General features: G+C 40.0%; 1 protein-coding gene across 15 annotated transcripts in view; it reads left to right on the forward strand.

The window, feature by feature from the left end:
* zmynd8 (zinc finger, MYND-type containing 8) overlaps positions 1 to 26,597 on the forward strand; it is a 145,056-nt gene that overhangs the window by 115,846 nt on the left and 2,613 nt on the right. For 11 of the 15 annotated variants that reach the window (XM_048549866.2, XM_048549865.2, XM_059652748.1 and 8 more), the window contains 11 exons: positions 2,153 to 2,268; positions 4,855 to 5,345; positions 6,106 to 6,255; positions 7,191 to 7,343; positions 9,723 to 10,274; positions 11,147 to 11,512; positions 12,747 to 12,943; positions 17,057 to 17,137; positions 17,238 to 17,316; positions 19,338 to 19,577; positions 20,213 to 20,364. In XM_048549866.2, coding sequence (XP_048405823.2) covers positions 2,153 to 2,268; positions 4,855 to 5,345; positions 6,106 to 6,255; positions 7,191 to 7,343; positions 9,723 to 10,274; positions 11,147 to 11,512; positions 12,747 to 12,943; positions 17,057 to 17,137; positions 17,238 to 17,316; positions 19,338 to 19,577; positions 20,213 to 20,364 — 2,577 coding nt within the window. Of the gene's footprint in view, positions 1 to 2,152; positions 2,269 to 4,854; positions 5,346 to 6,105; positions 6,256 to 7,190; positions 7,344 to 9,722; positions 10,275 to 11,146; positions 11,513 to 12,746; positions 12,944 to 17,056; positions 17,138 to 17,237; positions 17,317 to 19,337; positions 19,578 to 20,212; positions 20,365 to 24,697; positions 24,750 to 26,597 lie in introns of all 15 variants that reach the window. The other 4 variants (XM_048549868.2, XM_048549870.2, XM_048549861.2 and 1 more) reach the window with 3 other exon arrangements.

The raw sequence follows: 26,597 nt of genomic DNA on the forward strand, positions 1-26,597 counted from the left end.
GGACAGGGTGAATAGCTAAGGTCCTTTCCCCAGGGTAGGTGAGTCCAAAACTAGAGGATGTAAATTCAAGGTGAAAGGGAAAGATTTAAAAGGGACCTAAGGGGCAACTTTTTCACACAGAGGGTGGTGCGTGTATAGAATGAGCTGCAAGAGGAAATGGTTGAGGCTGGTAAAATATCAACATTTAAAAGGCATCTGGATGAATATATAAGTAGGAAGGGTTTAGAGGGACATGGGCCAAATGCTGGCAAATGAGATTAGAAGTATATAGGATTTCTGGTTGACATGGACGAGTTGGACGATGGTTTTGTTTCTGTGCTGTATATCTCTATGACTCTTTGTTCCAATCTCTTTGCTGTCTTTCAAAATAGCAAAATATGAGGGCTCATGAATGTTTGTTGTTTTTTTTATTGCTTTACTGTCCATGAGCATCTTTCATTGTGATTGGATGTTTAGCCTGTTTGATTACATCACAGCTTGCTGGAAATCTGAAGAACCCTACAGGCCAGTGCCAGAGTCACACTTAATTTTGGGAAAGAATCAATTTGCGTCATCACTTTGTTTATGATCACCGTCACTTCACCTCAGAAAACACGGTTGTGATGTGGGGTTATAATGTCAGTTGCAAGGGCAGAGGTGGCTATTGATTTCTTATTGAGTGCCTTTGACCAAAGCATCTTCCTCTCCCAACCTCCAGCCCATAAACTAGCTGGATTAATGCCAGCAGTGTTGGGCTGAAACTGGGTGTTAATTCCCCATGTAAGGGCCTCCACTGGGAGTAGATTTGAATGGTTGTCCACCGATGTAATTAGGCAGGAGATGGGAAGGTGGCATGGTACGTGCCTGAGGCTGTCTTGCTCAATGAGTTATCCCCTTCCTTTAGCACCACCAACCACACCATGGAGAGGAGTACAAAATTTCATCTTGTATATCCATTTTTCTCCTTTTAAGGTTTACTTCCAAAACTTGAATTTTATACATTTCTTTCTCATATTTCCTTTTGAAAGTAAATAAACAGCATTTTCTTGCTGCTGTACTATTCATTTATCATGTTCATATCTCAGCCTTCAGTGTATTTTATCAGTTGTCTTTTGTCTAGTGTTGTAGGTCCACTGATGTTCAGGCAAAATGTAATAATTACATTCCTCAGAGTTTTCCCAACTCTCAATATTACCTTGTTGAAACAATGCTGCTGTGTGTCCCATAGCTTCTGAAGGAAGTTGTGGTATGATGCCACCTTGGCTCCAAAATACATAATGCCTATTCCAAAAAAAGTACAGTATTTGACTGTCATGCTGGTGAATAATTATATATTTGGAAAGTTTTCAAAGTTGAACCTGACTCTGTAAGATTTCCATTTCTCTCACTCTCACAGCAGATCATTTCATTTTAAGAAAGTAGACTGAAAATTTGTGGAACTGGTACTTAAGTTCCCTCTCACCATGAAGTACAGCATCTCCTAACTCAGAATTGAGCCAGCAAATTGTTCCCCTTTTCTCATGATGGGTGTACTGATTGAGTTGTTCATCTAAATGCTTCCAATACCTGTCAGATGGGCACTGATGTAAAGACATATGTTGCTATATTCTATGGAAATATTAGGTTTTCCAGTCCATGATGTTATGAGAATTGGAACTCTTAAGTTGTTACAGAATCCCTGTAGTGCAGAAAGAGGCCATTTGGCCCATGAGGTCTGCACTGACACTCCAAAAAGCATCCCACCTGGACTCCATGCCCCTCCTATCCCCACTCCGTCCTGTTCTGTCCCTGTAACCCTGCATTTATCATAATTAACCCATCTAACCTGCACGTTCCCGAACACTACGGGCAATTTAACGTGGCCAATCCACCTAAACTGCACATCTTTGGACTGAGATGAAACCAGAGCAGCTGGAGGAAATCCCCGCAGACACTGGGAGAACCTGAAAATGCAACGCGGACAGTCCCCCGACGGTGGAATCAAATCTGGGTCCCTGGCGTTGTAAGGCAGTAGTGCTAACCACTGAGCTACCTCGGAGTCATTTGCACTGAACATTATCAATCCTCTACTCTCTTCTGTTCTTTATATTTTGTGTTCAGCTCTGCAGATGTCCAAATATTTCTCCTGTTTTTGTGCGGTAAAATTTACAGATCCCTTTTTATTTATGTATAGAGTAACCCCCACCCTCTTGTCTGGGCTAAACTTAAAGGCTTTCCCTTTTGGCCTGCAAAAGCACTGCGCGATAAGGATGGACAGGTTGATGCACGCTTCTTTGGACAGCATGACAGGTGAGAATTGGTCTGGTCTCTGGTAAGTCATTCATGACAGAATTCCTGTATGCTAGTCTACATAGGAAACTAATTAATTTGGTACCCTTAGCACAGTCCCATTTCTTAAAAACATTTACAACATTGCATTTTGATTTTGTGTGATGAAAAATTACAGAAGGCAACGCCGTGTTCATCTTGAAACTTCATTTGAAGCTTCTAATGTGTATTTGTTAGCAATTTGGTCCACAATTTCAGTAAAATGTAACTTTTAGGGTTGTGAACTGTTCATGCTATGTCAGTTAACAAGTGGCAAAAAAAGCACCAGCACTATAATTTAGTTTCTTTCGAAGCTCGAGCTGTATCCTAGCAGCAATCCAGCACTCTATTAAAGGTACCATTAGTTCAGAATTGTCGCTGGTGCTGATAATCATTGGAGCAATTAAATTTAAGGCACTACACAATAAATTATTGGCTCAAGTACATATTTAAAAATTACTACTTCTTGTAGCATTTAATGTATCAATATACCGAGTAGCTGATTATAACAGTGTCAGGATTTGTAAGAACATAAGTTGAAGCAGGAGTAGGCCATCTGGCCCATCGAACCTGCGCTGCCTTTCAATAAGATCATGACTGATCTTTTTGTCTACTCAGCTCCACCATAATCCTTAATTTCCTGACTGTTCAAGAATCTATCTTTGCCTTAAAACTATTCAGTGAGGTAATTCCATTTAATGAGGTGTTGGTGGCTGTCAAATCAGAAAATCTGTCTACTGGCGACAGTAGCTAAGCACTGTTAGTTTGGCATTCTTGTGCCAGCAGTTTTAAAATAAGTTCCTGTTTTCCAAAACTATGGAGTTGAGTCATATAGAGCAAGAGACTACTCAATTCATGCACTGAAGGATTTTTTTTGTCCTTTATTCATTAATGGGATGAGGGCGTCACTGGCTAGGCAGCATTTATTGCCCATCCCTAATTACCTAGAGGGCAGTTCAGAGTCAGCTGCGTTGCTGTGAGTCTGGAGTCACATGTAGGCCAAACCAGGTAAGGATGGCAATTTCCTTCCTTAGTGAACCAGATGGGCTTTTCTGACATTCGGCAATGGATTCACAGTCATCATTACATCCTTAATTCCAGATACTTCATTGAATTCAGACTCCACTATCTGCCACGGCAGGATTCGAACCTGGGTCTCAGAATGTTATGTGGGTCTCTGGATTAACAGTCCAGCGAAAATACCACTGTACCATTCCCTCCCCGAGTATGGTATGATGATGGTAGTATGGTTTGCCTTGATAGTTGTGGAAAAAAAAGCAGCATTTGTGGGGAGAAATGGTTAACATTTCAATCAGTAATCCTTTATCTGCAGTGACACTGTTTCAATGAAAGATTTTCATTGACTTGAAATGCTAGCTCTGTTTTTCTCCACAGATTCTCCATGACACACACTGATTATTTCCAGCCTTTGCTGATCTTGCTTCTGATTTCCACCTTTGCATTTTTATGCTTTTGTTGCAGATATTGGTTGAGGGCTCCAATTTGGCCAGAACAGATGGAGGACTCCTTAGCTCTTTCTCAAATTGTGCTACGTTGGCCAGAGAGTTCAAATAGAGTCTCTTTTAAACTGTCTCACATGTAAAGCAGCACCGCCAGTTCATGGTGATGTACTGAAGTGCGAGCTGAGATTCACAACCTCTCTGAAGTAGGACTTGAACCCATGACCTTCTGATGTGGAACAAGAATTGTAATGAGCTAAGGATAACAGTTTTGTCCAGGACGTCAGTTCCCTCTAATTTCCGCAATGAAAGATACAGTCTTATTTCAGTATCTCAAATGAAGAATGGTTTTCTTAGCAGGATGAATCTGTTGCTTGTATTGTTGCCTGGTATTGTTGCAACCTTTCTAGCAGTAACCAGAATTAAAAAGCTATAAATTCTATTTTTGGTGACAACAACAATGCGTTAATGTAGCACTTTTTTTGGAATGAAATATCCCAGGGATTATCAAATGAAATTTGGCACTAAGCTAAAGATACATTTGAGCAGTTTAGTCAATATACAGACTGTAAACAATGCATTTAAAGGGGAAATGCATGGGAGAAGAGAGAAATTTAGCAAGTCAGTTCCAGAACATGGAACTGAGGAAACTGAAGACAAAGCCACCAATGGTAATGTAGAAAATTGGATGTGTGGAAGAGGCCAGGTTTGAAAGAGTGCAGCTCTGGTTTCTGAGCTTGGGATGATTACGACGATAGAGAGGGGCAAAGACACGGAAGGATTTGAAAATTAGGATAAAGATTTTAAGATTGAGGTGTGACAGTACTGAGAGTCGTTATAGGTCAGCAAGTGCAAGAATGAATGTGACTTCATGTGAGAGGGCAGCAAACAATTGCTCCTGGGATTTTCTCTTGTACTTAAGCAGTTGAATAAAGACCAAGGTGCTATCAATGAGAAGGTCAACTGTGTGTTCTCATAATATTTTTGTTGTTGGAATGTGGAGTTGATAAGATAACCAGAATTAGAAAAGGATATACATTAATCCTTGAACCAAGACAAATTACCTTGATTTCAAATTTTACAGATACATTTTCTCTTCTAAATGCAGGGCCTGGGTTCCAATAAACAATTGCTACCTCATGTCAAAGGAAATTCCTTTTTCAGTGAAAAAAACTAAAAGCATCTTCAACAGTGCAATGCAAGAAATGGAGGTTTATGTGGAGAACATTCGCAAAAAGTTTGGGGTATTCAATTATGCACCTTTCCGGTCGCCATACACTCCCAACAACCAATTTCAGATGTTAAAAGATCCCCAGAATCCAGCAGCAGGAACTGCTAAACCTGATAAATATGAAAAAATGAAATTAAACTTTGATATGACTGCATCACCGAAGATAGTTCTCAGCAAGTCCATGTTGATCAGTGGTCCCAATAGGAGAATTTCACTAACGGATATGCCCCGCTCACCCATGAGTACAAACTCTTCAGTACATACTGGTTCTGATCTAGAAACTGAACCTGCAGAAAAGAGTATGAAAGCAGCTTCCAGTCACTTCAGTGCAAGTGAAGAGTCCTTGGATTTCATCGACAGAAATACAGGTATGATCCCCCAAGGTAAGAACTTGGGTGAGTAGCTGATGGAGTAAAGAGAAATCTGCTTCATATTCTAGAAACGGGTGAACATAGTGCATGGAGGTTTAACCTAAATGACTTCTAGAGCAGAACTTATACTTGGGTATTGTTCCAATAGTGACTTAAGATACGTGTGGCTGCATCATTGGGAGGCAGAAATGGTTTGTGCTGGTCACTTTTTTTATACAGACATTTCAGAAAGGTTGCGCAGCCTTCGCAAACTTAAAAAGATTTGAAAATAGATGCTCTTGAATTTTAAATAGTTCTGTTTCATGTTGTTTCATTTGAACAATGGATACTGTATTGTAGAGATGATATGAAAGTGTCGCCAGCGTCTAAGTGATGGGGTTTGCTACTTCTGTTGGATGAGTTGGTTAAAAAATCTTGAGATGCATCCACAAACCTCAGACACCGTGCATCATTGTTATTCCAAATGAGCAAAAGGGAATGTGGGGATGCTTGATGGATTACCATTGAATATGGAATTTATCTAGTGAATTAAATATGTGTTAAGAAAGAAGTCACGAGTTGTGCAGGAGTCCCTTGTAGGTTTGATGGATTCCATATTCACTGGTTAAACAGACTGTGCGGCATGTGCAGTTACTGGATAACAAACCTTTAACCCCTGACTGACTTCATGCTCAGTTGTGGCACAGGTTGCAAACTTTGTTCAAAACCTGGAATTCTCCGCCAGCTGCACATTGATCCAGTTTGTTTCCTCTTTCAGCTTCTCCTGGATCTGTGAAGACGAGTCAAGCTGGCAGTGTGTCGGGCAGCCCAAAACCCTTCTCTCCTCAGTCCTCCACTCCCATTGCTGCTAAATCAGAAAGGACTTTGAAAACCCCTCCTACGGGCAGCATTCTTAACCTAAACCTTGGTTAGTTGTGACCACAAAATGTTTTTTTCCATTGGTTTTGTAGTATTTCTGATCAAAGTGCAGTGAGATAGAGAGAGACTGGGTGGGATGAGGTGTGTGTGCATGTTTGACAAAACTGGTCCAGGATTCTGTGACGTCCTGGAAAGACACAGAGAAGCAAGAGACTTTGGAGCAATGAGTTGATTTTCTTTTTGAGGGATATAGATGTACAAAAATGAAAGCATGTCATCCTTTTTATTGACACCAATTTAATGATTCAATAGATTTGTTCCCATTGTGTACAGCCCCTGTTATTTTAGAGGCACTTTTTATGTTGAAAGTCATTAGATATACAGAGAAAAAGTAGCCAGCTTTTCCAGAAGGTTTCTATATATTGACCGTATGTTTGTCCAAGAACAATTGGGGAAACTTGACTAACTATTATTTACAAATGCGTTTACTTTATGTCTTCAACACTACTGCTGTTCATTTGGGCTTTCATCCTATACATAGGTTCTATTTATTGATGTAAGAATTCTCATTTTGATGAGTCAGCTGAGTTAGCAAACTGAGCAGGTGCAGGTAGCATCGATGGAGAGAGAAGCATAGATGATGTTTTGGATTTGTGAACTTTTCATCAGTACATCAGGGTTCTGTTGAAAGATCAGAGGCCTGAAATATTAACTCTGTTTCCCTCTCCACAGGTGCTGCCAGACCACCTGAGTGCTTGCAGCATTTTGTTTTCTTTTCAAATTTCCAGCATCTGTAGTATTTTGATTTTAATTGATTAAGAAGACTGCTTATGTTCAAAGTTTCAATTGTGTGTTGGTACACAAGTATATTGAGCCATTGACTGCTCATGTGATAAGTTGGCTCAATGTCTTTTCAAATATAGCTAACACTGAATTTTGTGTTGCTCTCTCACTAATGTTTTGCTTTTTCTTTTCGTATGATAGATCGCAGTAAAGCGGAAATGGACCTTAAAGAGCTCAGCGAATCTGTGTTGCAGTCAACTCCCGTGCTCCTCACTTCACCGAAAAAGCAGCCAGTGCGGAGTAGCTTCCTACTTAACCTCGACAAGACAATAGAAAGTTGTAAAGCACAACTAGGTGTGGATTTAATTGTTTTTTTCTCTCTGCTCCAAAAAGCCTTTGTAAATGTCCTTTTCTGTTTTAGGAGAGAGGGATAATACATTAACAGCCTGGACTTTGACCATTACATTATCTGAAGTTAAAGGTTGCTTAGAGTCCGGGCACATGCTTCTCAAGGTCGAGTTTTATTCCAACTTTATATGTCCGAATACTCCCAACAACCACTGATTACTTGTATACGCACCTAATTAAGGTCTCACTCAGTTATTAGTTAACCAGCATCTGAACCTTCATTCACTTTGGTCTTTACCATCCCTGACAGACTCTACCAGATGACAAGTGAAAATATCTCCTTCCACTGTTAATTGGTTAAGAAACAATGGAAGTGGCATTGACTGAGGTCTGTGGTGTTGGCAAGGCATATATATTTCCCCTCACCTTTTTCGTCAAGATGGAGAAATGAATGTTAATGAGCAGACTAATGTTCTGGGACCGAACTGCTGAAACGTTTCTCCTGAAGGGAAGTCCCAGCAGAATGATTTTTGAACCAGAGATTTGCACTCCCTTCCATCTGGGTCGGTGCCCAGCACACTCTTAGTGAAGTTACCAACATTAAGTCAAAACTTAAAAACAAAAACAAACCTCTTTATTTCGGTTGCAAATTTACACTGGTCTGTTTCATTTTTGTTCTGCTCACTGCAAAGATTCATTTATTTGTACTGAAGATCTATCACTAGCTGGCTGAATAAAACACTCAAGATGTCTTACTTCAATTCATATTGTGTGCACTATTTTAGTGAAGTACCCAGTCACCTTTTTATCTTATAGCTACATGTAAAGTACATTTCAGGGTATGAAGCCATGCAGACCAGAACCAGATATTTAAGTTTATAGTTGATGCTGTTAACCAAATTGAACCAAGGCTGACATTATCCTCCTGGGGAATTTGCTAGAGCTTCTGCTTCAGATAGTATTCAGTGACAACTGCTGGTGAAAAAATGGGTGTGTATAACATCTGATGAGGATGAATTATGATCTGTCCATGACCAACCAAATAATGCAAACTGTTGTAGCACAAATGCATTATCATCAAAAAATATGATTAGTTATTTGAATCACCAGAGGATTTTGGGATTATTTGCAACAAGAAAACATACCTTTGGAAGATGAGGAGTGACAATTGAGATGCAGATTTTTTTTGCAGTACAGCCCTCATTCATTTGAACACTGCAGCTCTGTCATGTTGAATGGGCCCTCTTTGCTATTTGTTTTCTGCTTTATTTTGTTATACAATTACCTTCGTCTTTCAGCTTTTCCCATGGTAAGTGGTGGGGGTGGGGGTGTGGCGTGGGGGCAGGGGTTTCATCCCAGTCTCCATTGTGTCAATCATCATGCTTGTTCTAGCAGTTGAGGTGTCCACAGCTCAGTGCATCCTTCTGCTAACTTGTCCATTTGTCCAGGTTGGGAACCAGAACCAATGCGTTACCACTTGCCTGTGCCAGTAGCTGGGATTTTGTTATAAAATCTGTTCTTTCATGTATTAAATTCTCATTCGTTACAACATCCTTATGACCAATTGTAATGCTTCCCCACTCCCTAACCAACTGAATGCACACGTGCACACACAGGCATGCACCACACAGGAATGCACGCGTGCACACTTACACATACGCACACACACACATTCATGTAAGAATATATTGATTATAAAACTTTTTGTTACTGCGTGGTAATTTTAAGCAGTAACCAGTGGTAGAGATTAGCATCAAGATGTTATAATTAAAATTCCATTAGTAATCAACATTGGTTCTGCGCTGAAAGTCACCAGTAGGATAAATCTAGAATAAAATAAAGACTTTTTCACTATGTTTGCGATGAATTGAGGTTGACCAAAAGCAGAAAGGTTGGTGGGATTTTAGCAGCATGTAGTGTATGTGTAGTTTGATATTCAGTTCTTAGTTACTATTATAAATCCTTAAAAGTTTTATGCCTCTTTAAACATCTGATTTAGATCTTTGGATTTTTTTTCCCTTTATTTCTTGCACTGTCCTTTGCAGATTTTTGAAGTGAAATAAATTCTGTTATCAGTACTTAAAAATACATTATTCCTTTAAGAACATTACTAAATGCGGAGAAATGTTTTCTGTTTTTGTTGTATACCATACACCATTGTGGTCCAGTGACTAGTTTTGACACATTACCTGCTTACTGTTGTACAAGAATGCACAATGGCAGTAATCATGGACATGTCTTCTTGTGCAGGGATATTTATCCAGTCTGTAGTGTTTCTACTCAGTGTTTGAGGTTTGTAGGTATTTGTTTTGTGACTTCATTGACATTATTCCGGATGCGGAATGAAAATAGTACTGTCTGAAAATTGAATGTTTTTATTCCAAGGAATAAATGAAATTGCTGAAGATGTTGATGGAGGACCTGAACACAGTGATTCTGAGGATTCAGAAAAATCAGACACCACTGATAGTGAATATGCCAGTGATGAAGGGCCGAAACTAAACAATGGACAAGAGGAAGGAGAGGAAAAGGAAGGTGTCAGGGGTGAGAAAGATTCCCCTTTTGTGAAAAAGAAGCCAAAGCAGGTAATGGCTCATGATGAAGTAAAGCAAGAGACAAGTCCAAATTCGGCTATGGGTAAAATTGAAACCACTGGGCAGGAAAAGACCAATGGGGACCCTGACAAAGAACTTGTTGAGAAAATGAAAAGTCTACATCAGGCAGCAAAGGAGAAACTCGGGAATAAAGATGAGACTGACTCGCCAACAGTACACTTGGGACTCGACTCTGATTCTGATTCTGAGAATGAACTGGTTATAGACCTGGGAGACGAAAGTAAAGAGGCTATTCGAGAAGGTAAAAAAGGGGAGAAAAGCAAAAAGGATCAAACTCTAACACCGGCATTGAAGGAATCACCATCTGCATCAAATACAGAAAGTATGTATCTTTAGACGTTGATTTTCTTCACTGATGTATCAGTTTGTTATACCTGGTGGGTGTGAAGTGATTTCTCTAAAAGTTAGATTTTGGATATTTTGTGACACCAGATGCGTAGGACAGGACCTGATCAAAATTAGTAACTCGACAAATCAATGCCTTGTATTTAAAGAATTGTTTAACATGAGAATGAAGTATCTTAACATGCAAAAGAAGCAATTGCATTGCCTAATTATAATTAACAAACTGGCAATATAAAGGGATTTGGAGTTTTTTTAATTGTAAACTGCTCAGTAATGATATATATGCAGACTCTCTGAAAAGTGGGATCATGGTGGAAACTTCAGATTGCCTGAATCAGATATTAAACTTTTTGGTGTAGATTTTGCTACTATGATGTAATGCGTTGAAATGAAGGAATACAGCAAGGTGTGGAAGGATGTATTTCATTTCAAGTTATTTCCACTTTTCTGTTAAAATGATTTATTGTCAGAAATCTAGTTTTACACTTTTGTTTTTAAATATTCATTTTTCAGTTGAGCCAAAGCCCTTGTTTGCTTCAAAATGCAGAAACCTAAGACTTCATTGACAGTCTTGTTTTGGCCTCAGTTAAGCTACAAGTAGCTGTGACTTGAAACTGGGCTTAAAACTTCATTGACTCAGGGAAGATTGAAGCCAGATTTTTGAGAAGCACGTAGTTTCACTGTAAACTGGTTGGTGGTGTTTGCTGGGGAGGGAGTCACTATCTTGAAGAAAACATCGTGCTAACTAGAGAACTTGATCATAGATAATCAGAGGTGCGTGCATCAAACTGCTGATTACCCTGTTCAACAGTTAAAGGGAAAATATAATATTCCTAATTATGTATATAGGTAAAGCATCGCCCACTTCAACTGTGGCCAGTCAACCGAAAGGTGAGGCTGTTTCTTCAGTACCTAGTCTCCCAAGCCAGACCCCTTCAACCAGTATTACAACGACTGCCAGTGTTGTGCCTACTGCCACAGTTCCAGCTGTTCCTGTTAGCAATAGTCCGGTTAAAAAACAACGGCCTCTGTTGCCAAAGGAGACTGTTCCAGCTGTTCAGCGTGCAGTGGTGTGGAATCCCTCGACAAAGTTTCAGACTTCCTCACAGAAATGGCACATGCAGAAGGTACAAAGACAGCAGCAACAAGTACAAGCGCCACAGCAGCAGTCTCAAACCACAGGGACACGGTACCAGACAAGGTTGGCTGTGAAAGGTATAAATATTTTGCATATTTATCTCTAATTCTAGGAAAACATACAACTTTGTGTTATGTTGGTAAATTTGTTGCAATTTTAAAATCATCTTGAACATTTTGGTTTTGTATTAGAGAGGTCATGTTGACCCAGGTCAGGCAGTAAATTAGTGCTGTATTAAGGAACCAGAAAGTATCAGCAATAGGAGCTAAGCTCATAAAGACATTTCCGATGATTTTGGAGTTGCACTATATCCCACTGTTTCATTTTAAAACTATGACCTCATAACACTGGGGCAGCTGACAATATACAAGGCAGCACAGTGACGACTGCCCTTCTCCCTTCTTGTCATGGGACTGACAGCCCTCTCTTATTTTCCATCCTGTAAAAGAGTCAGAGTCTTTAAGCATGGAAACAAACCCTTTGGTCCAACTAGTCCATGCTGACCACGTTTTCAAAATAAACTGGGCCCATCTGTCTGTTTCGCCGTATCCCTCCGAACCTTTCCTATTCATGTACATACCCAAATGTCTTCTAAATGTTGTAACTGTACCTCATCGGCCACTTCCTCTGGCGGTTCATTCCACATATGACCCGCTCTGTGTTTTTAAAAAAAAATGCTGCCCCTCATGTCCATTTTAAATCTTTCTTCTCTCATCTTTTTTAAAAAAAAGTCTCCCTAGTTTTGAACTTCCACACCTGAGGGAAAAATACCTTTGCAATTAACCTTATTTGTGCCCCTCATTTTATAATCCTTTTGTAAGGCTTATATAACCTCAGCCTCCAAATCTCCTGTGGAAAATGTCCCTATCTAGCCTGTCCTTATATCTCACTGTCCATTCCTGTCAACATCCTGGGAAATCTTTTCTGAATCCTCTCCAATTTAATAGCATCCTTCGTTTAGCAGGACAATCATAACTGTACATATTACTCCAAAAGAGGCCTCAGTAATGTCCCGTACAACCTCAACATGACGTCCCTACTTCCGTAATCAAAGATCTGAGTAATGAAGTCAAGATTGCCAAATGCCACCCTGTCCATATGTGTTGCAAGTTTCACAGAACTGTGTACCTGAACATCTATGTCTGCCTGTTCTACAACACCACCAGGGCCCTCTTGTGGCATCTGAAATGGCAGCGAAGTGCTAGGTTAGGTGTTCAAATGTTCGAATTATTTAACTTTGTTCTGTAGGAATGCACCAAGTTAGAGCACAGTGACTGAAGTCTCATGCTGACATTAACTTTTGAATTGCAGCTGTGCAGCAGAAAGAGGCAACCCTAGCAACTTCAACATCTTCTATCACTTTGGTTACAAGCAGTTCATCTACACCGGTGGCAGGCAGCAGTTCAGCAGTGGTGAGCACAGCTTCCAGTTCAGTCTACAGTACTGATTTGCCTATAGTTACTCCATCTGCTGATGTCGCTGCTGACCTTACAAAGTATACAAACAAGGTATGTCTGCTGTTTGCCTTTTATTGAATAGGTTTATCACATGACTGTTACATAGATTTGCACCATGGATGCAGCTTATTTGGACCTTATGATGTACTACGTGCAGAACTGGTCACAGTACTTACGGAGGATATTAATGTGTTGGAAGCAGTTCAGAGCAGATTTATTAGACTAATAAAGCAGATTGTCTAGCTGCCTAGCGTATGCTTATAAGGCAATCCAGGCCTGCAACCTCTCAAGTTGAGAATATTCCGAGATGACTAAATTGAAACATAAAATCCTGAAAGGAATTGACCAGGTGGGTATTGACAGGATACTTCCTGTTTCCCAAGAGTCTAAAACCAGGAGTCATAGTTTAAAATACATATGACGAAACATTTTTCTTCCTCAAACAGTGGATGCAGAATCTTTGCTTTCAAATATTTAGAGGTAGCTAGGTTCTTGATTACCATGGTCATGAAAAATTAACAGGGGTCTGCAGGAACATAGAGCTGAGGTTGAAATCGGGGGATCAACCATGATCTACTTTGAACAACAGAGCCAAGTGACCTACTCACGTTCCTTGTTCATATGTTAATTTGCCCAATCAATTCATGTTCATCTGTAACCCATGTGGCTAGTAGTTCTAGTGCAATGTAATTGTTCCCTTTCAAAATCATTTTTATTTCCCTTCAGCCATCTCTTAAATGTTGGAAATGATTTGTTTCAGTCACTAACTTCAGTACACTTCTCAGACTCAGAACCTTTTGTCAGTCATTGGGTGGAGGAAGGGAAGAAAAGCAAATGGTTTCCCCAGCTTTTTATATATATCTTCCACTGTATTCATGTCGTATAGTTCTTTGATCCCCAACCTTGAAAACATTCTCTCCCAACCCTTCTTCATTTTAAACATTTCTGTGTAGCCTTGATTTCTCTTTGTTCCAAACTGGCACAGACAAGTAGAATTTGCTCAGGGTCACCTGAAAAGCCTGAATTTTACCATGCCTGTCTTCATAGTTGTCCTTCCTCATACAGAAGACAAGTCTTTGAAAATCATTTGAGGGTCTAGGCCCGAAACGTCAGCTTTTGTGTTCCTAAGATGCTGCTTGGCCCGCTGTGTTCATCCAGCTCCACACCTTGTTATCTCGGATTCTCCAGCATCTGCCGTTCCTATTATCTCTTTGAAAATGCAGTTTAGTGTCTATTGCATCAGCATTCTTCCTGTTTTGTGGAGCCCAAAATTTCACACAGTGCTCTAATTGTGACTTTGTTCAGGGTTTAAAGAGCCACTGTTACATCTTGACCTCCACATTGTGTATTTCATTCCATAAAAGCCTGTAATATGTTAATAATTTTATGGCCTTCCTCAAGGGAGCTGCTGCTTTTTAATGTTCACCGAACCTAAGCCGCTAAGTCCATCTAATGTTCCACATCACTTAGTTTCTTACTATCAATATGTAATTGGTATATTTTGGTAATAAAAGCAACAGTTTGCATTTACTGACATAATTGCTTTTGCCGTGGTTGTGCCCACTTCACCATATTATCAATACTCTGTGTTGCTGCTTTTGATTTTCCTATTTCAGTATTGTCTGGAAGAAAGAACATCATTCCATCTAATCCTGTGTATCAATCATCGATCCACACAATGAACTGATAAAGAAAACACGCATTTTATGGCTGTAATTTATGTAGTATTTTGAGTTGTAAATGCTCAAACCACTAGTCTTTTATGTTTCATGTCGATTTCAAATAAGTTTTCTCATGCTCAAGTGACAGTGCAATTGTGTAGTCAAGTTGTTCCATATAATCTGAAATATGACTTTGTACCTGAAATAACCAGGTTTAATACGTCACAGGACAAATGGCTAACTTTTTCTTGAACAATTGATTGCAACAAGCAAATAGTAAGATCTTTCTTGCACCATACACACGCAATATGCTGTAGAAGGAGCTGGGCAGTGAACTTCCCACTGTAGAAGTCAATATGGCCACTGACTATCTTGCCAGTGGTAATGCCCCAGAAAACAATAATATTCTATCTTAAACTATCAAAAGTGGAAAAACAGCCCCTGCTGTAGAATCACCATAAGGAAAGAGTGATATTTCTAAAGATATGTGCAATGGAACCATAATCACCTTGTATAAAAACCAAGGAGATCACATTGACCGTAAGAATTAGTAAGACATATCCTAATTAAGTATTGCAGGGCAGTTCTTTGCTTTCATTGCACTGACCAGACTATAATCCTAGTGCATTTTCAGAGATTGCAGGTTAATGGTTAATGTGGCCCACTCTACATTGCCTTCACAGACCTCACCAAGGCTTTTGAGCTTGCTGGCAGAGGTGGGCTCTTTAAACTACAGTGAAAAGTAGGCTGCTGCCTGAATTTGGGCTTTTTTAATTTGCACTAGAAAATGCACAGTTTTATCAGTTACAGTGAAGCATCATCAGAAGCTTTGAAAATACTTTGAGTAAAGTAGAGCTGTATCCTGGCACTAGCTCTGTTTGGTATATTTTTTTTTCAATGGTGCTAATGAATGCTTTTGACAACGTAAATGAATGTGTGTCCCTGGATGCCAGAACTGGAGGCAAGCTGTTAAACTTGGCGGGACTGCATGCCAAGACTGAAGTGCTCCAAAGTCCTAGTCTGTGATCACGCTGTAATGGCATCCCACAGTGAACTTTACTTGCAACAATGGTACATTAACTCTCTCCGGCCTGCCAGGAGTTTGAACTCTCAAATCTCTCAGGAAGACCAAGGTTTTGGGTCAGGGTTTAGAGGCTCTACCTTCCATTTAACATTAATAGCCTTACTGTGGAAGTCATCAACAGTTTTTTGCACATCTTGGATCAACAGTTACCAGGAAGCTATTTCGTGATTTTGAAATATGTGCCAGGATTGCCATGCTGGAGCTGTCTTGTTGAAGTTGAGCAGTAAACTGTGGCAAAAAATACAAAGCTATGTGTGTGTAAGGCTTGTGTTCTCAGCAACCTCCTTCTTCTATTCGGGAAACATGTACAAGTCAAGGAAAGATGCTGTACCACCTCGACTGCCTCAGAAAAATATCGACATCTCTGAGCAACATAGAATGCTGAACTTAGACAAACCCCAGTCACCAGGGATCACCAGGATGTCTAACCTCTTGAGTTTGTGGTGACTCTATTGGTTTTGTCATGTGGGCAGAATGGATGACAGCCACAACCTCCAGGGTAAAATCTATGATAAGCTTGCTATCAACATGAAACCAACAGATCACTGCATCTGCAATACAAAGATGTTGTCAACCATGACCTTAAATTTAGTGGGACCAGAATTTGGAAATCCCCACTACTGACTAGAAGTGCTGGAAATGAGAAAAAGACAAAAGAAGTGACCAGATACTGAGCAAAGGACTCTCCCAGTTGGAAAAATGCATCGGTTGACCCTAAGCAGATTCTTAATCCAGAAATGACACATGGCAGGCACTATCCATTGTCTCCTGAGATGGACGGATGCTGAGACAAATGCCAAAGCAACAAGTAAACATGCTTTATTCCGTACCTGTCATCAGTATAACAGAATTGATCGTTTCGCAATAAGTTGATTTAAGTTGAGAAACCACATGAAAGCTATCGTAATGAATGGTTATTCATTGTAGGTGCAGTGGCCAGATTGCCTCTAAAGAGTTGATGTCAGTCAAATCATAGGTCAGTGCATTTAACAAACCTTTTCAAATTATCACTGTCCTGAATACACTGCTTCATGTTCTTGAGAGCTCAACATTGCTCAAGTGAATGATTAGCTCAAAGTTAATGGAACAAAGTGAAATGGTAAGCATTAGTCCTTACAAGAGAAGGAAGAATTCTGTCCTGAGACTCTTACTCATCCTCAGAACTTTCTTGGGTCATGATTCTGGCAGCTGTGCACAAGAATACCTGTTGTAAATTGTGAATATTAGATAATGCTCAGCTATTCGGAAGGTGGGGAAGGTATTAGTTGTAAGTTATGAGTTACAGTTGGAGAGAATAAACAATTCTTTAATTTTGAAATCAGACAGAATTTCATGTATTGCAGTCAAATAATGTGATTATAGAAGATTTTACAACTCAGTCTTGTTTTTATTATAATCCATATGACTCTTACTTTCTAGATGATGGAAGCAATAAAGGGAACAATGACTGAAATCTACAATGATCTTTCTAGGAATAATTCTGGAAGCACGATAGCAGAGGTTAGTCACTTGGGTCCAAATTGGAGTCTATCTGTGGAGTCATGTCTAATGTCATCAGCTTACTGAGCTGAATTGACTGTTTGTTTATTTTGTTTGACAGATTCGACGAATGAAAATTGAAATTGATAAACTGCAATGGTTGCATCAGCAAGAGCTAGCTGAGATGAAACATAATCTTGGTAATTGTTATGCATTACTTTTATGCTGCCTATTGTATTTTCTCTCTGTTGAAAAATTATTATTTTCTTATACCTACTGTGTCATACTTTATTAGCCTGATAAGGCACCAAAGTAAGACTGGAATGAGGAGGATTTCTTCTGAGGGTTGAGTCTTTGGAACTTCTTGCCACAAAGATCTGTGGGAGCAGATGCTTTTTGTATATTTAAGGCTGAGATAAATTGTTGATTTGACAGGGAATTGCAGGTTATAGGGAAGTGGCAGGAAAGTAGGTGTGAGGAGTGTCAGATCAGCCATGATCCTGTTGAATGGTGGAGCAGATTTGAGGGGTTGAATGGCCTACTCCTGTTCCTAGTTCTTGTGATCAGGGGATTGCACAAACCTGTTTATTAACTGAACTATCAAATTAGGAAACCAAAATGAGCTGACTGTATTTTTGTCCCTCAAGGGTGGCATGGAGTGGTTATCACTGCTGCCTCACAACACCAGGGACCTGGGTTCAATTCCAGCCTTGGGTGACTGACTGTAGAGTTTGCATGTACTCCCCACGTCTGCATAAGTTTCCTCTGGGTATTCTGGTTTCCTCCCACAGCCCAAAGATGTGCAGGTTAATTGGATTAGCCATACTAAATCGCCCTGTGGTGTCAGGAGATGTGTAGACTAGGTGGATTAGCCATGGTAAATGTGGGGTCATGGATAATTTGGGGTCAGGTTCTGGAAGGGATCCTCTTCAGAGTGTCTGTGCAGACTCGATGGGCTGAATGACCTCTTTCCACTCTCTGGGGATGCTGTGATTCCGTGACATCCTGAGACTCAATGTCTTTTTCTAATGTTACACATGAGATTGGCGAGCAAATTATGGGCCCTTGAGATTGGCGAGCAAATTATGGGCCCTTCTGATATTTGGCTTTTTCTTTTAAAACCAGATATTCCCCTTGTAAAGATATTTGTGTCGATTTTCAACTTATTGCTCCGCCTCAGAATTGGTGCTGTGAATCGGCTGTCAGGTTTCCATATCCCAGTTGCAAACCTTTTGTGTTTTTGTTTTTACTGTTTGCTTAAGTTTTTTGCATTATGCACCATCCTTGTTGAAGAGATACCCTGGCAGATAGCTACTCTTGCATCTGTCAGTGTCATTCTGAACATAGCTGCCGGAAGGTGTGAGAGAGGAGTAAGACTTGGCTTTCTTCTCTTTTGGGAAGTACCTAGCCTCTGCAGTTTTTATATAAAAGACATTTGATGTTAGTAACTTTTTTTTGCAGAGAATTTGTGTAAATATTCATTCAATTACTTTGCAGCATATATAGATTTTCAATATGCTACACCTTTTTCCTTGCCTCACTTATGGATAGGTGGTTGCCATTTGTTTTATGAATCATTGATCCAAGTGGACTGGGAATAATAACTGCAGTCTTGTAAAGCTGGATTACTTCCAGTTGCTTATGTTGTTTTAAGATCAGTGGATCAAATTTTTACAAAGGATTTCAAATTCTGGATAAGTTTGATATTGTTATAAATGAGTTCCTAAGTTCTTGATCCACCAACTCTTTAAGGTCATATCATAAAAGACTGGAATGTAAATGTAATCAGTTGTTTTGGAGTAAATTTTAGGTAGGTTGTTCCATTCTATTGCAGCCATTCAACACTCTATGGCTGGGACTTGGGGAGCTTCCCAGATATAAACTGAAGCACCTGCATGTTTTCTGGTGTATTCCTGTATTTTACTCAGTTTGTATGCAGGAGCAGAATTGGTACAGAAGCTCCTTTAGTCCACAGAAAGAAGTTGAATAGGGGTCTGTGACTGGTGCAGTTTTGGTTTTGATGGCCAGATTGTGCATAGAAGTTTTATTCAGCTTGAAAGTACAAGAGCTGAATGATGGAGAATTGAGATACCATTTAGATGCATTGCTATCTCTCTCTGTAAATCTTTGTTAGTTTAAAAAGAACCATCCTCTTTTCACACATTGTTTGCATACAAGCTGTGATCATTTTCTGAAAACAGTTTCCGCTTATGTGTCTTAGAGTTAACAATGGCAGAGATGCGACAGAGTCTTGAGCAGGAAAAGGATCGTACAATCACAGAGATGAAGAAGCAGATGGAGGCCGAGAAGCAGCAGGCTGTTGATGAAACTAAGAAGAAGCAGTGGTGTGCAAATTGCAGGAAGGAGGCCATCTTCTACTGTTGCTGGAACACCAGTTACTGTGACTATCCTTGCCAACAGGCACACTGGCCAGAGCACATGAAATCTTGCACTCAGTCAGGTACATAGTATCATAACTTAGACACAGACTTGAGCTTTCTAGCCTGGATGTTGTTTTCACCTTGAATTATTATATAATTTTAATACAGAACATAAATGGAAATAAACACCTTTCCACAAAACCAGTCAGAAAAGCTTTCCCTTTGTTTAAAACAAAATTGGAACCCTTTACCTTTTCTTGAATAAAGACTAGAATTGTGTATTTTAGGAATACTGATCCTATAAAGGCAAGTATCTGATGCTTTTTTTTATTTGCCTTTACGGTAATGTCACCTTATCCTTGAAACTGTGGGTAGGGAAGATCGTGTTGATTGTAAGCCCTGAATGTGAGGAACACTAGACATTAATCAAACATGTGGTAGATTTGACCCATTATGAAACAAATACCTGGCTGTCTTCACTCTGAGGGCTGCGGAAGGGTCATTGAACCTGAAATGTTAACTCTGATTTCTCTTCACAGATGCTACCAGACCTGCTGAGTTTTTCCAGCAATTTCTGTTTTTGTCTCTTCACTCTTAATGTCCAGAGTAAATTTCAGTCAGAGAGAGTTAATCTTAAATAAGACAGTTGGCATTTTTCAAGGATTGCCATTAAGTGCAACAATTTGATTTCAACAGTTTTATCTTTTAATTGTAGCCACTGCAACTCAGCAGGAAACTGAATCAGAAGTGAATTCTGATGCATTAAGTAAGAATGCACAGCAAGCCCCCACAGTCCAACAATCACCATCGGAGAGCAAAGCCAGCCAAAATGACAAGGAGCCAGGCACAGATAAAAGCAAGGAAAATGTAAGTACTGGCTGGTTACCTTTAGTCAATGAAACTTTGTTTTGTACACTCCAGGCTTATACTAGTCATTGTGTTCTTTGAATATCGTTTTCATTTACAGAGCTATTCCCAGCTCAGTTAAGCAAATCAACTATTTGTAACTGTCAAAACATCAATTAAAAGTACAAATGTGCTGTGAAGCTCGATTTTCAGAATTCATCACATGTTGCAATGCTGCTTTGTTTCAACTTCTTGCCAGAGGATAGCTAAAGATATGAACTCTAAGAACTTGAAAATGCTTCACAATTATGTTTTTTCTTCAGTGTCAGTTATTTCTGATAATATTGTTGCGTTTTGCACGGTTACACTGTTACTTTGAATGCCTTTCACAGATCCCGATCTTTTTCTGTTTATATAGATTCAAATAGCAACTAATGTTACAAGCTTAACTGGTTCTAAATTGATGGGAATTTAGATGGGAAACTGCAGTTGTATGTAAGATACAACTTATGTAAGATAACGAGCTTCTTGTTTACATGTTGAGTAAGATAGTGAGACTTTTAATCCTCCCTTTCAAGGATCATCCTATAGAAACTTGATACAAATCTTCACTTACCTCAAGTTTTTGTTGGGCAAAGGCCAAATTACTTAATCAGCACATCGGTCTTTTGAAGTATTAGTTTAGAAAGGAACTTAAATATTTAGTCAAGACTAGATTTCTCTTGGATATTACATCTGTGTTCTTTCCTTTTGCAATGTTTTTTATTCTCCTCCTCTGTCTTGAAGGAGTTATAGCCTTGCTGCAATATGTTTACTCAAATACTAGACTCTCTGCAACATGTTATGTGCTCGTTGTTCCTCTAAGCCTCTGCAGTGAAAGTCAGCAAACTAAAAGATTGTATTGCATGGACTTCTTAGCTGAGCCTAATTCTGCCTTCACGTCCCTGGTTGATGCTAGTACGTGCACCTGCAGTAGAATGTGTTGTCCTAACTAACTGAGCCACTTACAAGGTTTCAAATAGCCAGTATAAAACCGTTTATGTGCATAGCAATTTGAATACTGTCCAACTGGCATGTTTCTGGGTTTCAGTCATCTTCTCAGGGTGGAGACTGGAGCTTGCTAATGAAATAAGAGGGCATTTCAGGAGGCAAATGGACTGATTTGTACTTGTGTTCTTTTGAGCAAGCTGTTTGTTCTTCGTGTTATAAGTCATTCTTCACAAGATATGTATATCCTTTAATATGGTTTTTAAAAATAATTGCAATAGGTAAAGAATTATGTCTTGGAGAATGGAACACTTATTATCCAGTGGCAGTGTTAAATCAACCAGGAACGAGATGTGGATTTAAATGCGCCCCCCCACCACACCACCTGCAATGCTAATTTCCTCCGATTTTTTTAAATTAAAAATCCTACACTGCACTAGATTAGATTAGATTCCCTACAGTGTGGAAACAGGCCCTTCGGCCCAACAAGGCCACACCGCCCATTGGAGCATCCCACCCAGACCCATCCCCCATAACCCACACACCCCTGAACACTACGGGCAATTTAGCATGGCCAATCCACCTAACCTGCACATCTTTGGACAGTGGGAGGAAACCGGAGCACCCAGAGGAAACCCATGCAGACATTGGGAGAATGTGCAAACTTCACACAGACAGTCACCCGAGTCTGGAATTGAACCCGGTTCCCTAGCGGTGAGGCTGCAGTGCTAACCACTCAGCCACTGTGCCGCCCCCACTAATAGGATTCTTTACTATTTTCCCACAATCATTTTGCTTCTCCGTGTCAGTTTGAGCCAATGTTAAATTAATGGTATAGGTTTGATAACAGTGATACTATCAATGTTCATTGCTTTAATAGAATGAATTGGACAACAAATTTCAATGAACAAAGAACTGTGAATGCTGGATTTCAGAAACAAACCCAGAAATTGCTGGAAAAACTCAGTAAATCAGGCAGCGTCTGTGGGGACAAAGTAGATGTTTTGGGTCCGGGGACTCGCCTTTGAGACCCAAAACATTAACTCTGCTTTCTCTCCAAAGATGCTGCCTGATCTGCTGAGCTTTTCCAGCAATTTCTGATTTTGTTTTTGAACAGATTTCAGTGACTGGGTAACTCCTAGTTCAGTGGCAAAATGGTAACTTCATTCCCAGTTCCACTGTGGTTTTTCTACAAACCTCACTTCACCATAAATCATGATAGACTCACCGTTAAAACGCACAAGGGTTGTGAAGTTATGGGGCTGAAAAAGTGGCCCCTAAATCTGTTGGAAAAGTTACAGTGTGTATTTATGTATGATGAATGAGTCCTACTCACACTAAAAAGTTATCTGTACAAGCATAAAGTTGCAGCCTTCTGTATTTACACTTCAGTTATATGTTAAGCAAAAAGTAATTTTTATTTTGTTCTCTTCCTAAATGTTCCAAAACTTTGACAAGCCTGTTCACGTCTCCTTCAAAGTGTTCCTTGCATGCTACTGCTTTGGCCATCTTTTGCATCAAAATGGCTGTGTATGACTTGGGGTTGGTTTTGCTTTGATACTCCTTTTGAAGCTTGCTTGGGTGTTTTAATATGTTAAAAGATTTCCTATAAATACAAGTTGTTGGTCTGTACTTCTCCATCACTTTATCTTAGTTGTAGTTTTCTTTTTTGCTGCCTCTCATTTTATTTCACTTTCTGTATGTGATTTTTAAATTGAATTAAATACTTAAAGCTGCTCTGCCTGATTTAGACGCAGTTTAATCAGTAAGGAAGAGACACCTTTGTTTGCCCTGCTCACAGATGCATTGTAGAGGGTCCTAGATTGGAATGGTTCTCCAATTACCATACACTGCTATACAAAAACCCAGTGATAGTCTGTAGGCATTGTGAACATTAGACACTATTTGGTTGCCACTGACACCAAAATCAGAGTAATTTTGGACTGTAGGGCTGTTGCAGCAGAAGGAAAAAAATATAAGTTTTATTATGACAGTCAGTCTGATTTTTGATTACACCTTAGGTTTCAGAAGCAACAGGACAATGCTTTAACCTACTGCATCATCGATTTATCTTTCTCCTCTTCAGTCCTGAGTTCTTCAAACATAAAGATAGAAACAAAAATGGATGGAGCAGCAGGGTCCATATTTTCTTTCTTGTCCTATCTGTTTCTTGGTATCACCAAGTGGAAATGCCTGATTCTTTTGGAGTGAGCTTTGCCCGGGGATTACCACTTCAAATTCAAGCCATAAAACTGCTGATTTTAAGTTCCACTGACCTTTGTCAGTCACCCAGATCCACTTTATCATAAACTTTGTTTAAAAACACCATAGAGGAGTAATTTTTAACATTAACACTGAAGTTTAAAACTGGCATCGTGAGTTAGCAACGTGTTATAGAAAGTGCCCCATCTTCCTTTCCCTTGATTTTAGCAGAGGAGCTGATTTTATAATCCAGTGATGAGTTATAAACAACTCCCACGCTATTGCCTGCAACTAATCCTGAGCTGGGCCACGAGAGCTTTACTGGTGATATATAAAATTTCAAACAAAGTAATAACTTTGTAGCCCAATTCTGCTGTGGGTTGATTAGATTAGATTCCCTATAGTGTGGAAACAGGCCCTTTGGCCCAACAATTCCACACCGCCCATTGAAGCATCCCACCCGGACCCATTCCTTATAACCCACACACCCCTCAACACTACGGGTAATTTAGCATGGCCGATCCAGCTAACTTGCACATCTTTGGACTGTGGGAGGAAACCGGAGCACCCGGAGGAAACCCACACAGACATGGGGAGAATGTGCAAACTCCACACAGTTGCCCGAGGCTGGAATCGAACCTGGGTCCCTGGTGCTATGAGGCTGCAGTGCTAACCACTGAGCCACCATGCCTTAATTTGAAGCTCATTCTAATAAACTCAAGTGAGAAGTGGCCAATTTCTGAGAACTGTGATTTGATTGAACACTATTTTGCTTGTCCTTTCTCTGGGACATTCTCTCTCTTTTAAATAAAAACATTGAAACCCTTAATTATGACAGAAGCACAAAGGTAGAGTTAATCTGTTCTGAAATTGTCAGTGGAGTTTGTGTGTCACGATGGCTATTGTTCTTGCACCTAGTCTACTGCACATTTTTACCATTTTTCCCCCTTTTCCCCCCCCTCCCCCTCTCCCCCTCCCTCTCTCACATGAAACATGGCCATCACAAGCCATGCTCTGCTTGGAATGAGTGACTCAGCTGGTGTTGCTTTTCCTGTTTTAATATTTTGTTGCTGAAGGGTGCACTTCAGTTTGACTCTGAGGCATTGCACCTATTGTGTTAATTAGTAGTGTTTGGGTGTCACTGTAGAACTCTCTTTCTGCGCAGACAATATCCAGAGGATTCAGTTTACCAACACAAAGTTGAAATTCATCTTCAGGTAAGCCAACTAGTTCTAAAGCATAGTTCTTGGCATATTATACCTATATATAGGATGTATAGCCCTAATCTCTGATAGGACAATATCACTTTGGTGATTCAAGTATAGATGGATTAATTTAAAATTTAACAAAAAAAGTATACTTTCTTGAGTTCTGATAGATGCAGTACAAGAAATGAAGTAACAAAATATCGGAGATGCTGGAAATCTGTGCGGATTAAAACTCAATTGTAACACTCAACAGAGATAATGGGAACTGCAGATGCTGGAGAATTCCAGGATAATAAAATGTGAGGCTGGGTGAACACAGCAGGCCAAGCAACATCTCAGGAGCACAAAAGCTGATGTTTCTAGGCCCGAAACGTCAGCTTTTGTGCTCCTGAGATGCTGCTTGGCCTGCTGTGTTCATCCAGCCTCACATTTTATTATCCTGTAACACTCAACAGTCTTCTTTACACAGCTCTTTTGGGGTCAGTGAGTGGTTTTCTGTGTGGAATATATTGTTCAAAGTGAAACAACTCCTTTTTGAATATTGGATTACCTCTTGGTGTACAACTAAATTTTTAAAAATGTAGTTTTGTATGTGGCCTCACACTTTGTAATTTTGAAGAGGCTGATTTTTGTACTGCTTGCATGGTGTGTTTAGGGCTGTTGTGAAACCATAATACTTAAATGGGAACATGTGCTGTATGAAGATGCTGTATTATGGATGAATCTGAATTTACTGTGGATGTCTGTTCTCTGCCATTGGCAAAATCTCGTTCGTCCTTCTTGTCTTTTTTTTTTGTTCATGAAGTGATACCTTTATAGGTAATTCACATTTGCGGTGCTGTGGTCCTATTGTGCTTTCTTGCATCCACAGTATATGCCATTTTGGCTACTAATTTGAGCTAATGTTTTCCTGTTTGTTTCTTGTCATTATTTGAGAAATGGAAGTAATGATGAAGTTAATTTGAAGTTTTGTGCATAGCAGGGGAAAAACGTATTTTTCTCTTTGTGCAGTTTTGATCATGTTCTGTAGGATAGAGGGAGATGCTCATAGTTACTTCTCTTCTGAAGAAGATCAGAATCACAGCAGATAATCTAATTTCGTGGAAAGGGGAACATGGGCAATACAAAGAAGGAGAAATGAAAAGTAAAGTGGATGCTTGGGGAAGCTCAGAGTTCAGTGACTTATGACTTTTTTGTAATTTTCTCATGAATATTTTGTTCTGATGTCCTGATTTCCATGTCTGTCCAGTCTACAAGAAGGTGGGGTCTTGGCTTTACAGAAGTTCAGCGAGTTTACATAGTGATACTGGTGGTATGAATGCTGCTGTAGAGAGTGGGATGTATACAAAAGGCATATCTTCTTATGTACCTTGAATTTCTAGTGATTGGCGGTGTGATATGTGCTTAGAGATTGACATATGCATTGCTCATTTTCTGGTCTTTTTGCTCCTCTGCAAAATGGTGGGCAGGAAGAATAGAGATAACACTGTGAAGACGGGGATGAACACAGCAGGCCGAGCAGGAAAGTTTGACGTTTTGGGTCGAGACCCTTCTTCAGAAATGGGGGAGGGGAAGGGGATTCTGAAATAAATAGGGAGAGAGGGGGAGGCAGATAGATGGATAAAAGAGAAAATAGGGTGAGAGGAGACAGACAGGTCAAAGAGGCGGGGTTAGAGCCAGTGAAGGTGAATGTAGGTGGGGAGTTAGGGAGGGGAAGGGTCAGTCTAGGGAGGACGGACAGGTCGAGGAGGCGGGATGAGGTTAGTGGGTAGGAGGTGGGGGTGGGGCTTGAGGTGGAAGGTTTGTTGGGGAGGCAGGGACTAGCTGGGCTGGTTTTGGGATGTGGTTGGGGGAGGG

This window comes from Stegostoma tigrinum, chromosome 19 (assembly GCF_030684315.1).
Source record: "Stegostoma tigrinum isolate sSteTig4 chromosome 19, sSteTig4.hap1, whole genome shotgun sequence".
Lineage (NCBI taxonomy): Eukaryota > Metazoa > Chordata > Chondrichthyes > Orectolobiformes > Stegostomatidae > Stegostoma > Stegostoma tigrinum.